The sequence below is a fragment of the Sinocyclocheilus rhinocerous genome, unplaced genomic scaffold, assembly GCF_001515625.1.
Source record: "Sinocyclocheilus rhinocerous isolate Xijiao unplaced genomic scaffold, SAMN03320098_v1.1 scaffold55, whole genome shotgun sequence".
Taxonomy (NCBI): domain Eukaryota; kingdom Metazoa; phylum Chordata; class Actinopteri; order Cypriniformes; family Cyprinidae; genus Sinocyclocheilus; species Sinocyclocheilus rhinocerous.
In genome coordinates this window covers 204,653-217,588 of record NW_015647461.1, presented here as the reverse complement: position 1 = coordinate 217,588, position 12,936 = coordinate 204,653, and the positions used below count along the sequence as shown (strand labels likewise).

Below are 12,936 nucleotides of genomic sequence, written 5' to 3'. Positions count from 1 at the left end.
AGGGAATAATGTCCCGCTACATACGGCCGCTAGCTGCGGGAGAGAAGAGGGCGGTGTGTCTTCAAGCGCCGCATTTACTACGCTGCACACACACAGAGGCAGCAGCCAATCAATGCAGCCGGTTAACATCCCACTCTGCACCCTCTGTCCACATCCTGTGCCTGCTTTGTATCTCATTATTTCAATTAGACAAATGTATAATAAATCTATAACCTACCTAAATGATCGTATTAACAAACGTTATTACGATGGCCATCATAACACAGGCAAATAGTTAATAATTACACGAAAAGGAAAATTTTATTTTGCATTGCTACATTATTTTCTTAACAATTAAGCACATTTACAGTTACCATTATTTTAATTAGAGAAAAAATAATTGTTTTACAGTAAAAGTTATATACTATGAAGTTAATTAATATAAAGGTTGTTAAATATTACTGTATTACAATAATATGAACCATCATTTAGATTAATATATATTAAATACACAAACAAACAAACAAAAAACTAATTTAAAATGTTCCGATACATTAATGAATAATTAGGAGGGAAATGTGCTTAACTGTCATGAAAATCTTAAAATTCAATTTAAAAACCTTTATATAAATGTAATTCCTTTTTCTGTAGTATTTCTAACCAGCCCCAAATCTGCATTGAATCTGCACAGGCATGCAGACTGTTAATAAATCACCCCTTTGTTGTTTGTTTATTAACTATTTTCACCAATTTTATCATGCATGCTTTTAGAATTTCTCTCAAAATAAGCATAAAGAAGTTGGAGGGAAAATATGCAGATTCTGTCTATGGTTTATTAATAGAATCTTGTTTATTTATTTATTTAATATATTTTTTGTTTGTTTTGAATTGTCTGAAATGCTTCAGCAAAACAGCTTGTTCTTGTTCAAATCTGCTTGTTTTTGCTTTGCATACAAATAAACATTTCAGAACAAGTCATTTCTAAACACTAAAGGCTGTAAGACTTGATAATAAAGGCATGCATATTTAGTATGTAAAAGGTAAAAATCCCTCTTCTCCAGTAAAGAAAAACCAAGTGTACTTTTATGGCTGTTTAGTTCAAACATAAATTTGTCTTGGCTGTATCTGTGCACTGCAGTGCTAAATAAATTTTGTTGTTTTTGCATGGGCTTTGCATTGTTTTCTGTCTATGGGTAACCCTGATATAGTGTTTAGTGCTTTGCCAGTGGAAGTCAGGCAATCCAAGACTTCCTCTCTGGTAGGATGATTTATCTCTAATTGAGCAACTTGATGCTTCCCTTCATGCAGCTCCCTTGCTTGGCATCCACTGTGGCTACATGCTTTCTCATAAGAGAGCTGAAGTCCGGGCAACTCTTTGAGAAGAGTGAGACTGAGAACACAGCATGTAGGAAGTGTCACCAAGTGTCACCAAGAGAAAGGCTCTGGTTGCTGTCTGCCATTAATTACCAATTTAATGCTAACTCCAATTCATTCGTTTACCTTTACTGTTATTAAAACAATCAGTAAAAGTCAGCTGGAGGACACTTGTAGTTGTAATACAAACTTTTAAAAAGACAGAACATATGATCATGTTGCTTTAATCCCGTGGTACTATTTGAAGGGCAAGAGAATGTCAATATTGTTATTTCAGTAGGCTATATATAATGAAAATCATCAGCTGAGAAAATGGTAAGCATATGCACATTAGCCCCACCAACAGCCAGAATAGCAATCATTGTATCTCAGGCAATACACAAGTAAAACTATTTTTTGTTCAACAGCTTTTTTTTTTATTATTAAAAAGCTTGCTTCTGCCACAGGGGTTACAAAAAATTGCACCTATTTTTTCCCAAGACTGAGATTGCATCTCACAATTTTGATTTTTTTCTGACTTTTCCTTGTAATTCTGACTTTTTTTTAGAATTGTGATAGAATTAGAATAGAATTGTGAAATATAAACTCATAATTGTGAAATATAAACTGAAATTGTGATATTTAAAAGTCACAATCATACCTTTTTTTTTGTTCAGTGGTGGGAAAAAACAATTGTGAGATGTAAACTCAGAATTCAGAGAAAAAAATCTAAATTGTGAGAAACTTGTAATTGCAAGAACAAAAAACAGAATTCTGAGTTTGTATCTCACAAATAAAAAGTCATATTACCTTTTTTATCCTTATTTTTTTTTTATCTCTTGGCAGAAACAGGCTTTGATAGAAAAGCATTAGGCTTGTCGGAGTTAATCTTACACTCACACAAGGTTGTTTTTTAACACATCTTGTGATCTTTTTCAAGGCCTGTAACTTGTAAATGTCTGATAATCTGTCACCTACAATGTTACAAGCGTCTTTAAAAAGAAATCTCACTCTATACCCTAGAGGCAAATCTAGTACTTTATACATGCGTAGAAAGCAAGACTGGACTGAAGGAAGTAAGCATTATATTCTCTTTTTATTTTAATATGTTTAAAAGACAGTGTTCATATTCACAAACTGGCATCTGTATAAGACTACAATGAATTTTGTGAAACCATTAACAAAAGCTAACATGCCTCACGCACTGTAGGTGATTCAGGTGACACTCAGACCACAAAGTATCTTGGTTAATATGTTGGCTGAATGAAGTGGACTTGGATTCATGGGTTTGGATTAATTTTTAACATAATGGAAGCTTAAATTGTTGTAGCTTGCTATAAAAAGAAGTTACTAAGGTTGCATTAACCCTTTAGGAACCCTTATAGTTTAAACTGATAGTTCTTTGCAGCTGGTAAAAAATAATATAGGCTTAAAACTCACATTGGATAAATTCAGCTCAATAATATGTGACATCGTCAGTCATGAGAAACATTCTAATGTAAAGCCGAAACTGTGAGGACATGCAATATTGCGTCCATGGCAACAGTGGCAGGGAGCGCACCCTTCTGCACAGCTCCATTATGGTGCAAGGGATTTGCCTTAACCTTCTAAACCATCATAAACTGACCGTGTGCGTATTATAGATTACACATAAAAAACAATCAAACAATACAACACCTTCTTTGTCACTGATCAAATTTCTGTGATTTTTTTTTTCAATTAAAAACATAGAGAAGATGGATCAGATGAGATCATATAATTTTGTGCCATTTACTACCATTTTCCAGAATGAATGAAGAGCGGATTTAATCATTGCTTATTATCAGTGGATCAAACTAACAGTAATATTGTATGGAATAAAATGAACTAGCAAACTTCAGGTAAATTATCAGATTTTTTTTTCTCATTTGCCCTGAATGTTTTTATTAGTGTACCTAGCTATTATATATTATTTAAAAATGTGTTCCAAAAAATGTTATATTGGAGATCTATCTATCTATCTATCTATCTCTCTCTCTCTCTCTCTCTCTCTCTCTATATATATATATATATATATATATATATTACCCTGCTGGAAAATTGTGTTTTAGAATATATAGCTGGTTTCTATCTGGTCTAAGATGATTATTAGCATCTTGGAAATGCTAGCTAGCCAGCTACATACATACATACATACTTTAATTAATTAATAAACTGATTAATTAATACATACATACATAGGTAACAAATACATAAATCATAACACATAAAATATCAGAACAGCTTAAGATTTTCAAGTTGTTTTTTTGGACGATGGTAGCTGGTCAAACAGCTAAATGACCGGTGCTACCCTGTCAGATTTACATTTTGCTACCTCCCATTAAATCAGATGGTAGCATAATTCGATAGCGAAAAGTGCTACCTATCAGATTTTGCTTCCAGCATGATATTAATAAGGTGTGAGGCTTTATTAACATGTACACCTACCCCAACCCTAAACCTACCCTTAAAGTAGGATACAGTGTCGGTAGCATAATCTGATAGGTAACGTAGCATTATTTGTCAGAACACCGGCTTGCACCTGCTAATAAACCAATCTTAGACCAGCTAAAAATCTACCATGTTCCAAATCATCTACAATCCTAAAACTAGATTTCCAGTACGGTCTTGTCTTCTGTCGAAGTCTCGGTTCATCAGAATACATAATAATAGTAAGTGATGATACTAAACCATCACCTCCTATGCATCAGTCTCGAAAAGCGTCCGATCAGCTGATCTGCTTTGCATGTCGTGACTCTTGTAGGTTATTGCTTCTTAAAACAGGCCTATCGTCATATAAAAATTCTCAAGCGCGATATTAAGCTGCAACGATGTTGACACACATCTAAACAAAACACCTATGGCACTACATAAAACGTAATACTTATTTAGTAATGCAGATAAGGATAAAAATCCAACCTCGGGATTGATTATGACATCACAACAGCCACGACGGTTTATATATTAATAACAATTCACTACGTAATATCGAAGATGTCTCATTCAATGCTGTATGGCTACAGCTACTAATATTAAACACATTCAGCGGTTTATAAACAGCGTTTTCCTCCTACCTTTCGATGTAACGTTACTGTCTCTCATTCTCCGATGCCCCCCAGCTGATGTCAGAAACACTGACCTTTCATTTGTCATTCGCTGGCTGTCAAAGGTCAGATTGGCGCGTGTCCAGCGAATCGTGCTGCGTCTCGAATAAGCGCTCGATCAGATTCTTCAAGCAGTGATGAAGAGCTACTTCAGCATCATCGAATCAAAACCTTCAAGCCAAATCCACAGCCGACCGTCAGTTTGATCTAGATTAATAAACATACGTACTTATTATTATTATTATTTTTTTTTTAAATGTTTAATCACTCTAACTGTACAAAATATGCACGTAACCGTTCATATTTAAGAAAACACAGAACGGATTTTTGAATTGGAGTCAAATCTATCGCTGATTTGTTGTAACGTTAGTTGTTTGTTAAGCTACAGGCTATTGAGCAGTCAAACTTGACTATTTTTATTTTGTTTATTTATTTATTTATTTTTCATGGGAAGGATGATGATAATTTTAGCTGTGTGTCATATTGTGGACTTCCGTGATGCCACGCATGCCGCGCACAGACTACGGACGCAGATGGTATGTGCCATATAGACATAATAATAATGGTATGTGCTACTATGGCTGATGCTGAGCTCCTGAATATTAATTAGATGATGGTGACGTTACACGGCAAACTTCCTGGAACGTCCAACTGGGAACGTGTATTTTACCTTATTAATATTCAGGAGGCAAGCCTTCGCCGTAGTAGGATTTGTAAACGTTATTACACATATTGCAGCCCCCGGCCAGAGCATCCCACCCCTAGAGGACAACCTTCCTAACAGCTTGCCAGATGCCACGTAAGACGTTTTTACCTGCAGAAAGCTAATAATAATAATAATAATAATAATAAATAATAATCATTAAAAATATTTTGGCTGTAGGCTTACATAGGCTATATATATAGGGCCTGTGTGTGTGTGTGTTCCATTATCAATTAGTTTACTGAATAATTGTTGACATTAGTGGTTTATTATTATTACTATTATTATGTTATGTGTTAGAAAATTAATAATAAGGATTCAATTCAAATCAAAAGACTACATTCAACATTTCTGCGAAAATACGTTTATTTTCTTTGGAAAAAAAGGAAAGCTCAAGCATGTAAATTCTTGTATATGGTATTGCACAACAAGAAGGTGTGGAGATATTTTGAGTGTTTTCTCCATTCCATATTGTCTGGTATGTAAGACTGACATAGACTGAAACAGAACATGGGAGATAGAACAGGAAGCAAGAAAGAATAAAAGAAAAACAGAGAGAAATAAAGATAGACTGATAACTATAAAGTCATGTGTGCCTAACACTCCTTCAGCTTCTTTATGTTTCAGGGACAAAAATTTTAATCTAATTGTAATATAATCTGTGGTTTTTGATCAAGTCTGTGTTTTAATCTTCTGGATAAAAAACAAAACCATCACTGTTGTTCTGGCTGAACAGTCACAGTTAACCCCATTAGATTATTTTCTATCAACGGCTCTCCCAGATATGGCTCTTAAAAATGCAATGCTGAACAGTATTTACGAAAGAAGGCAGTGTTTAAAGAAGATCTGATATGGTATAGGATTATTTGATCACATTATACTTATATATTGCCATTTGCTAAAAGTGTTACTCATATATTGGTTTGATTTTTAACACAGTTAAACATTCTATCAATGTATTTCAAAGAATAAGGCCTGGTGTTCACAATAGCCGATTTCAGCTGATCAAGAAATTGAACTTCTCCAAGGCATGGCATATTTGGATTATAGAGCTTGTAAAACACATAAAAATAATTATAGCATTTTTTATGGTATATAGAAGAATTGTAACACTACTATGAAATATATAAGAAAGGCAAACATCACAGACAGAGATGATATAAAGTAAAGCCCCTTCAGAAATAATTAAATCTCACTGGAATGCTTGAACAGTTCAGTGTCTCATTCACTTACACAAGGTCACATGCGTCTACCCTTCATTATTCATATGCGATTTAATCACGTCTATATAAAATTTGTGCACTCTGAGTTGAAATCTAGGAACCATTAACACTTTTAGAACTCTTGTACTTGTAAGATATAAGTTGAATTTTACCCCGACTGATTCCCAGATTCCAGCAAATGCTAAAAGCATAGAACAAGTCCTTCAAATGTATGAAAACTTTTCAGGAACTGAAATAATCAAAGCTAGCACAATGAATAATACTATACTACCAATGGACAAGTTGCGACGATAAAAATGCATGGAATCTTTGGAAACCAAATGTGGTCAATTAGTTATTCCTCTGAGATGAGGCCACGCCGTTGTCTTTGATTTGAGACTGTCAGAGGATTCCCTCAGTGAGTTGAAGCACATCGAGCATCTGATTGGATGGTGGGGATCTTTGTGCTGAGAAGTGTGCTGATATTCGGCCAGATCTGATCTGTCTCTGTGTCCGAGAATGTGTACAGGATGCCTTTAGCCCTTTAACATAGAATTACAATGCTTTTTCGTAAACAGGGGAACGAGGTTTTTGAATCAGAGTTACAGAAGAACATTACAAGCACACTGGTTGAGACTTGGTGAGACTCAAAATGTGAGGTAATTCCTACGAGTTATGAGCTTACTTATAAAAGTCTATGACAGGTTTGGCAACATCTTTGTAGTGTCTCAGTCTGGCCACTAGGGCTTCTGGTCTGTCATCTTCCTGTTGAATCAATGGCTCTCCTGTGATGTCATCTATCCCCTGTAAACACAACAGATATTAGCAAAACTGTTATGATTTGATTGTGTATGTTTACATTTATTCTTTTATCCAAAGCAATTTACAAATGAGGAATGCAACAAGTGATTTATCATAAGGAGGCAATAACGTTACGCTAGCAATACAAAGTTTCATACACTGCCCAGAATAGTACAAGCTACAAGAAAGATGGATATAATGATAGTAAACGCATAGGACAATATTTTTTAAAGTCCCCATGAAAACAAAATTAACGTTTTTTGGGTGTTAGTATCAATATGTTAGTCTTAAGGTTATCTATAAGGCAGTGTGCTCCAAAACAGTGACAAAATTTGCATTTAGAAGATATAAGCATTCAAAGCTTGCAGTTCGTCACTTCCGCCAAAACGGCTCAATGATTTTTTTTGACGTCACATCGTACTTCAGCTTCTCATCAAACTTTCTGTCCAATCAAATGCTCTCTAGAATCCGAAGCGCCCACCCCCTACACTATAAAATAGACGCTGAAGCCGCGGCTGAAATTGGTCACTTGTCCACAGAATTAATATTTTCTGTACAGTGAATGGCACGTAGTGCACTACATAGGGGACAGGGAACGATTCAAACAGTGTAAATATGCTTTCCATTGAGGAAAAAAAGAAGTCTGGTTTCGCGCTGTGTCACGCTAACCACCCTCTGCTCCGGTCCAGAGACACGATAGCACAGAGTGGATCACATGCGCGAGTCGGCGCAAACCACAAAATGTATCGGAGCTATTTGAATTCTACACAGAATGCTATATTTTATAGCAATATGGATGAGATTGTGGCTGGCATACCCTGTCAAATGCGGCTTTATGGAGCTCAACGGCTCTGAACGGCTCTAGCCCAAGCTGTGATATAAACGAAACTAGCTATTGGCTATTTTAAAAAGGGGCGGGGCAGCTTGATATGTCCCGCCCTGTCTTCCTGTTTCAGTTAAAATGACGTCAACACATAGAGTAACGCTGCGTGTTTCTAAGCATTTCAGGGGACCTTTAATGTCAGTAGGGTGCAGTTGAAGGAATAGCTCACCCAAGACTGAAAATTTGCTCAAAGTTTACTCACCCTCAGACCATCCAAGATGTAGATGAGTTTGTCTTCATCAGAACAGATTTGGAGAAGTTTAGCATTACATCACTTGCTAACCAATGGATTCTCTGCATTGAGATTTCACAGCAGAGAATCACTTTCTGAATGAGGGTTCAAACAGCAGATAAAAACATCACAATAATCCACAAGTAATTAACTTAATTGCAGTGCATGTTTGTAAGAAACAAATCATAAAGGCAACTTAACTTTAAACCGTCACTTCTGGCCAAAATACCGGTCCATAATCCATAATATTGCTTCCTCCAGTGAAAAACATCATCCCCATTGTCCTCTCACCCACCAACATATTTGTTAGAACTGTTTTTTTTTGGGCTGTTTTCACTTATAAAAAGGTGCTTGACCCGTGCATATTTCTCTCCTGATTCAAACGAGACTTAATACTTATGCAATATTATGGATAGAGGATTTATATTTTTATTTTAGCCCTGAAGCAATGGTTTGAAGTTAATTAAAAACATCTTAATTTGTTTATTACAAACACGCAGCTTTTTACTTCACTGGATGTTAATTAATGGACTGGAAGTGGAAACATGGATTACTTGTGGATTACTGTGATGTTTTATTCAGCTGTTTAAATTCTCATTCCAGCAATACACATTCACTGCAGAGGATCCATTGCTGAGCAAGTGATGTCATTTTTTCAAATATTTTCCAGTGAAGAAACACATCTACACCTTGGATGGCCTAAGGGTGAGCACATTTTCATTTTTGGGTCAACTATTTCTTTAAGTGCAACTATTCCTTTAAGAGATGACACAGCTAGCAGTGTAACACAGCTAAAAAACTTTCACAAGGTTTTTGTGTAATAAACCCGTACAACAGGGGTCTACCAAGAGGTTCAGTTCTCCTAGAGGGCCAGAGTTTAGATCCAACCCTGCTTCAAAACACCTGGCTGTAATTTTGAAGTAATTTCAAAGACCTTTATTAGCTGGTTCAGGGGTCTTTAACGCTGGAACTAATGCAAGAAGGTAGATGAGTTTTATAAGGGTAGTTTAAAATGTAAAAGTTAAATTCTGCTATGCAGAAGCATTTACTGTTTTCCATTTGAAGAAAATTATGTTTCATTCTCACTATGTTACTCGGTGTGAACACACAGCTCACACTTTTGTGTCTCAATCCACTGCCTAGTTCAGTGGTAAGTACACTGTCCAGGGAGTCATCCAGACTAAAAAAAATGTAACCAAAAATGGTAACATCAAAATTAATGGGTTTTATTCCAGTTAAAAGCATTATTTAATATCAGTAAATCAGCCTAAATACATTGATTTACACAAACAAAACTATTTTCATGAGTCAGATTAGGTAAGGTAACAGTTGCAGGTTACCAGGTTTTACAATGTATTTCTGATGCTGCCCTGCTGTCCAAATCTTTCCAGTGCATAGAAATGTTTGCTCCTTAGAAATCAGGAATAGGAATGAGTAGTACGAGTTTAAATAATATGAAGGTTTTTTTTGCAGAAACAATGATATAAGGGAATGGAGGTTTGTTTTCACATTCATTATTCCTTCAAAACCTACTAACTTTTAGCTATTTTAATGTTGCTACATACCCAGTTACCAAAAATATGTTCTTAGATTGTTTTGCTCACTGTCATTTTAATTTTTCAAAATGTTTTAAAAAGGTTTTTTCTTGGTTATATGAATGTTAAGGAAACATTCCATTTTATCATTCTGCCAACATTATGGTAAAGTTAATTTTGAATGGTCTCTGACCATTCTGAAACAAAAAACTACCCCTAGCTAGAAACGTTTCAGGAAAAAAATGATCCATGAGCAATGTATAAATAACATTTTTATGCTAGCATTTTGAGAACATTATTAAAACCCAGATAACTTTGAATAGACATTCTGTTAACATTACTCAAAGAATGTTTTGTAACTTTGGGAGAACCTTGCCAAAGTTAGCTGAAAGACTAAAATGTTCACCTGGACGCGGGGAGGATTGAAGCACATGTTGTACACTCTGCCACTGGGTGGATGTATCCATCGATGTCGCAGCCTTTCCTTCAGTGTTTCCAAAGGAATGTTGAGATTGATGGCTACATCCAGATCACAGGCACTGTTCAGGGCTTCAGCCTGAGCTAGTGTTCGAGGGAAACCTGGAGGGTGAGTGCACAAAATGACTTCTAATACTTGAATACAGGCCCAAATGGATTATTCACATGCGTAATTACATTTCCTTTCTTATTTGATTATAACATTTTACAATATTAGCTTTAGGTTATAAATAAATATTATTTTGAAATGCCACTTTAGTTGCAAAATGTAGTTTCGCAACTATGCATAAATGTCAAGTGTTGCAATACTACATCCTCATTGGGTGCAGGGTATTAAACTGTTTTGTATCATTATAAACTTGCCAGTGGGGGATCTACTTTCATTATTTATAACTGAGTGTAGTTACTTTTTTGTTAGTCTACTTCAATATTAAGCTTTAGGATTAGCCTTTGCAGTTTCAGTTATAATGTTTACAGTCCTGCAGTAAAGGAACACTAGTTTTACTCCATGTAGCAAGAATATTTAAACCTGTTTTGTAGGTCACGCTGCACATCTTTTTAAGTCAATGTTTGATATCCTATCATTCTATTTTAGGAGCTTGGACTTTCTAAGCTAGCATCTGTTACAGCTTGACTTTCTGGTCTCACAAATCAGTAATCAGTTGATAAAATGGAAATAGGCAATAAAAGGCAAGAAATTTTCAATACTCCTAGCTTACTTCCAAACACTACAGATTGTTTTGAGTTTCTGTTGAATGAAGAAATGAAAGTTCCCTAACAAAGTTCCCCTAAAGAGATTTAGCTTTAGCTAAGTCTTAAACAAATATTATAGCAAAACGATGAAGTATTAAATGGGATTTACCACCATACCATCCAACAACCAGCTGTATTTGGTCATCTCCTCCAATCTAGGCAGCAGAAGACGTGTCATGACAAGGTCTGGCACCAGCAATCCTTTTTTTATATACGTCTTAGCTTGAACACCAGCCTCTGCAGAAAAGACAATGAATGGAACACATATCTTCCACACTAATCATCAAACCTATGGCTTTACACATATCTTTAATAAGCTGCCTTCTATGACGTTTCTTCAAGAATGCAAGCTAATAAGATTTTAATATATTTTTTTCTACTTATGTTCATATTTAAAACGCACACATAAACTTTAACTGAGACAAATCAATTATTAATCATATGATTTTAACCAGCAACTAGAGTGTTAATCACATAATAGATCGGAACAGTCACATGAGAGTTTGGAGACACTGACACCCAATAATTTCATTTAGAATTTTATCTACAAGCATACAAATAATAAAATATGATAAAGGTCCTAATGTCACTACACAAATTACAACATTTTACAATTTGCAACAACTATTGATTTTTAGTGTATTTCTTTGGTTTTCAAAGTCTAATGCACAAATAAATGGGAAGAAATGTGTTAATGCAAAAAGTTACCTAAATCATAATTTTCTCTCAAAAAAGCTACATTCTTTTTAACCTAAGGCGGTATACTAAAAGGATTTGCCAACCATGATAACTTTACTGAGCATGAATAAAAAGTCTACTCTAAGCAATGTGTTAATTAGTATGCGATATGTTGATTAGCATGAACATTTCTCTGTCTTTATCTACATGTATGAATGCCAGCTGAAGTCTTAATAAGGGAGTTGGGCATAGCAACAGTGCAATAAAACAGAAATGTGGAGTGGCATCTTGCCAGCATGGCAACTTTTTAAGGCATTTACCTCACATGAACTCACACATCATGACGCCCGAGGTTATACTAACCACATATTCCAAATTGGGAGGACCAAATGTTGAAGTTAAAGAATCGATAAACAGCTAATCTTAACATATAAACCACAACAGTGGTTACGCCCCTTCATGTGATCAACGAATCCCTTCTGTTTAACAGTGGCGGTGTCTCAAAACCTAGCGAGATGCCTATCTAGCATTTGTTGGCATCTACAGGCTTTCCAGAGCTAACGAGCGTCCAGGAAAATTAAAAGTTTGCACATTTTTGAAGAGCACGCACCAGTTTTCGCAGCGATGTTTTCTCGAACAAAGTCTCCACTGGATAAATGTTTAAGGCCGAAACTGTGCGCGATCCTCTCCGATATGGTCCCCTTCCCCGAGCCTGGTGGACCCATGATAACAGCCCGGAATAACTTGGACATTTCCTCACTGAACTGCCCTGTTTACAACAAACGAGTCCAGCGTTACATGTGAAATCATGCAACTCATGCACTTATTTAATAGAATATGCGACGTAGTGCGCGTTTGCATTACAATTCAGATTTTACAGCTCTGTTAAAGCAGATCTTCAGTGCAGAATGAGGGGTGGGGACCTGCAACATCGAATAATTCATACAAAACGAAGCGAGTTTAAAAGTTATAGGTCAAAAACAACAAACAGACTTACCCACCCAACAGAATACTGTACTATTAAACTCTTATTTCCACGGTGAAAGCGGAGCCCGTTGTCACTGTTCATTAAAATTGGGCAGCCTTTCGGTGACGCGCCGCCTACTGCTCTTTATGTGGACATGAGCGTCTCCTCTCTGCAAATGAATGGAGGAGAAACATAAACGCCCTATTTTAAACTCCTCTGGTCAGGGGCGTAGATTACGCTGGGGACGTGCC

The 12,936-nt window shown here is 35.9% G+C and overlaps 1 protein-coding gene across 3 annotated transcripts; it reads right to left on the bottom strand.

Moving 5' to 3' along the window:
- Window positions 1–5,803: 5,803 nt before the first annotated feature.
- LOC107709188 (adenylate kinase 4, mitochondrial-like) lies at window positions 5,804–12,849 on the bottom strand. Of its 3 annotated transcripts, XM_016513602.1 has the most exons (7): window positions 12,716–12,849; window positions 12,583–12,641; window positions 12,329–12,487; window positions 11,158–11,277; window positions 10,217–10,389; window positions 7,045–7,163; window positions 5,804–6,901 (listed from the first exon to the last, which is right to left on the bottom strand). In XM_016513602.1, exons 3-7 carry the CDS (start codon window positions 12,468–12,470, stop codon window positions 6,775–6,777), a joined length of 681 nt encoding a protein of 226 aa, XP_016369088.1. In that variant the 5' UTR covers window positions 12,471–12,487; window positions 12,583–12,641; window positions 12,716–12,849; the 3' UTR covers window positions 5,804–6,774. The 3 variants fall into 3 exon arrangements, with proteins under 3 accessions (XP_016369088.1, XP_016369086.1, XP_016369087.1); XM_016513600.1 differs by lacking the exon at window positions 12,583–12,641; XM_016513601.1 differs by lacking the exon at window positions 12,583–12,641 and having other exon boundaries at window positions 12,720–12,849.
- Between the last annotated feature and the right edge of the window lie 87 nt (window positions 12,850–12,936).

Coding starts and splice junctions, on each gene's coding strand:
- LOC107709188 (XM_016513602.1), bottom strand. CDS start 12,470: ATGTCCAAGTTATTCCGGGCTGTTATCATGGGTCCACCAGGCTCGGGG. Junction 11,278..12,328: donor AAACATCGCTGCGAAAACTG/GTGCGTGCTCTT, acceptor TCTTTTCTGCAG/AGGCTGGTGTTCAAGCTAAG. Junction 6,902..7,044: donor CCTGTCATAGACTTTTATAA/GTAAGCTCATAA, acceptor TCTATGTTAAAG/GGCTAAAGGCATCCTGTACA.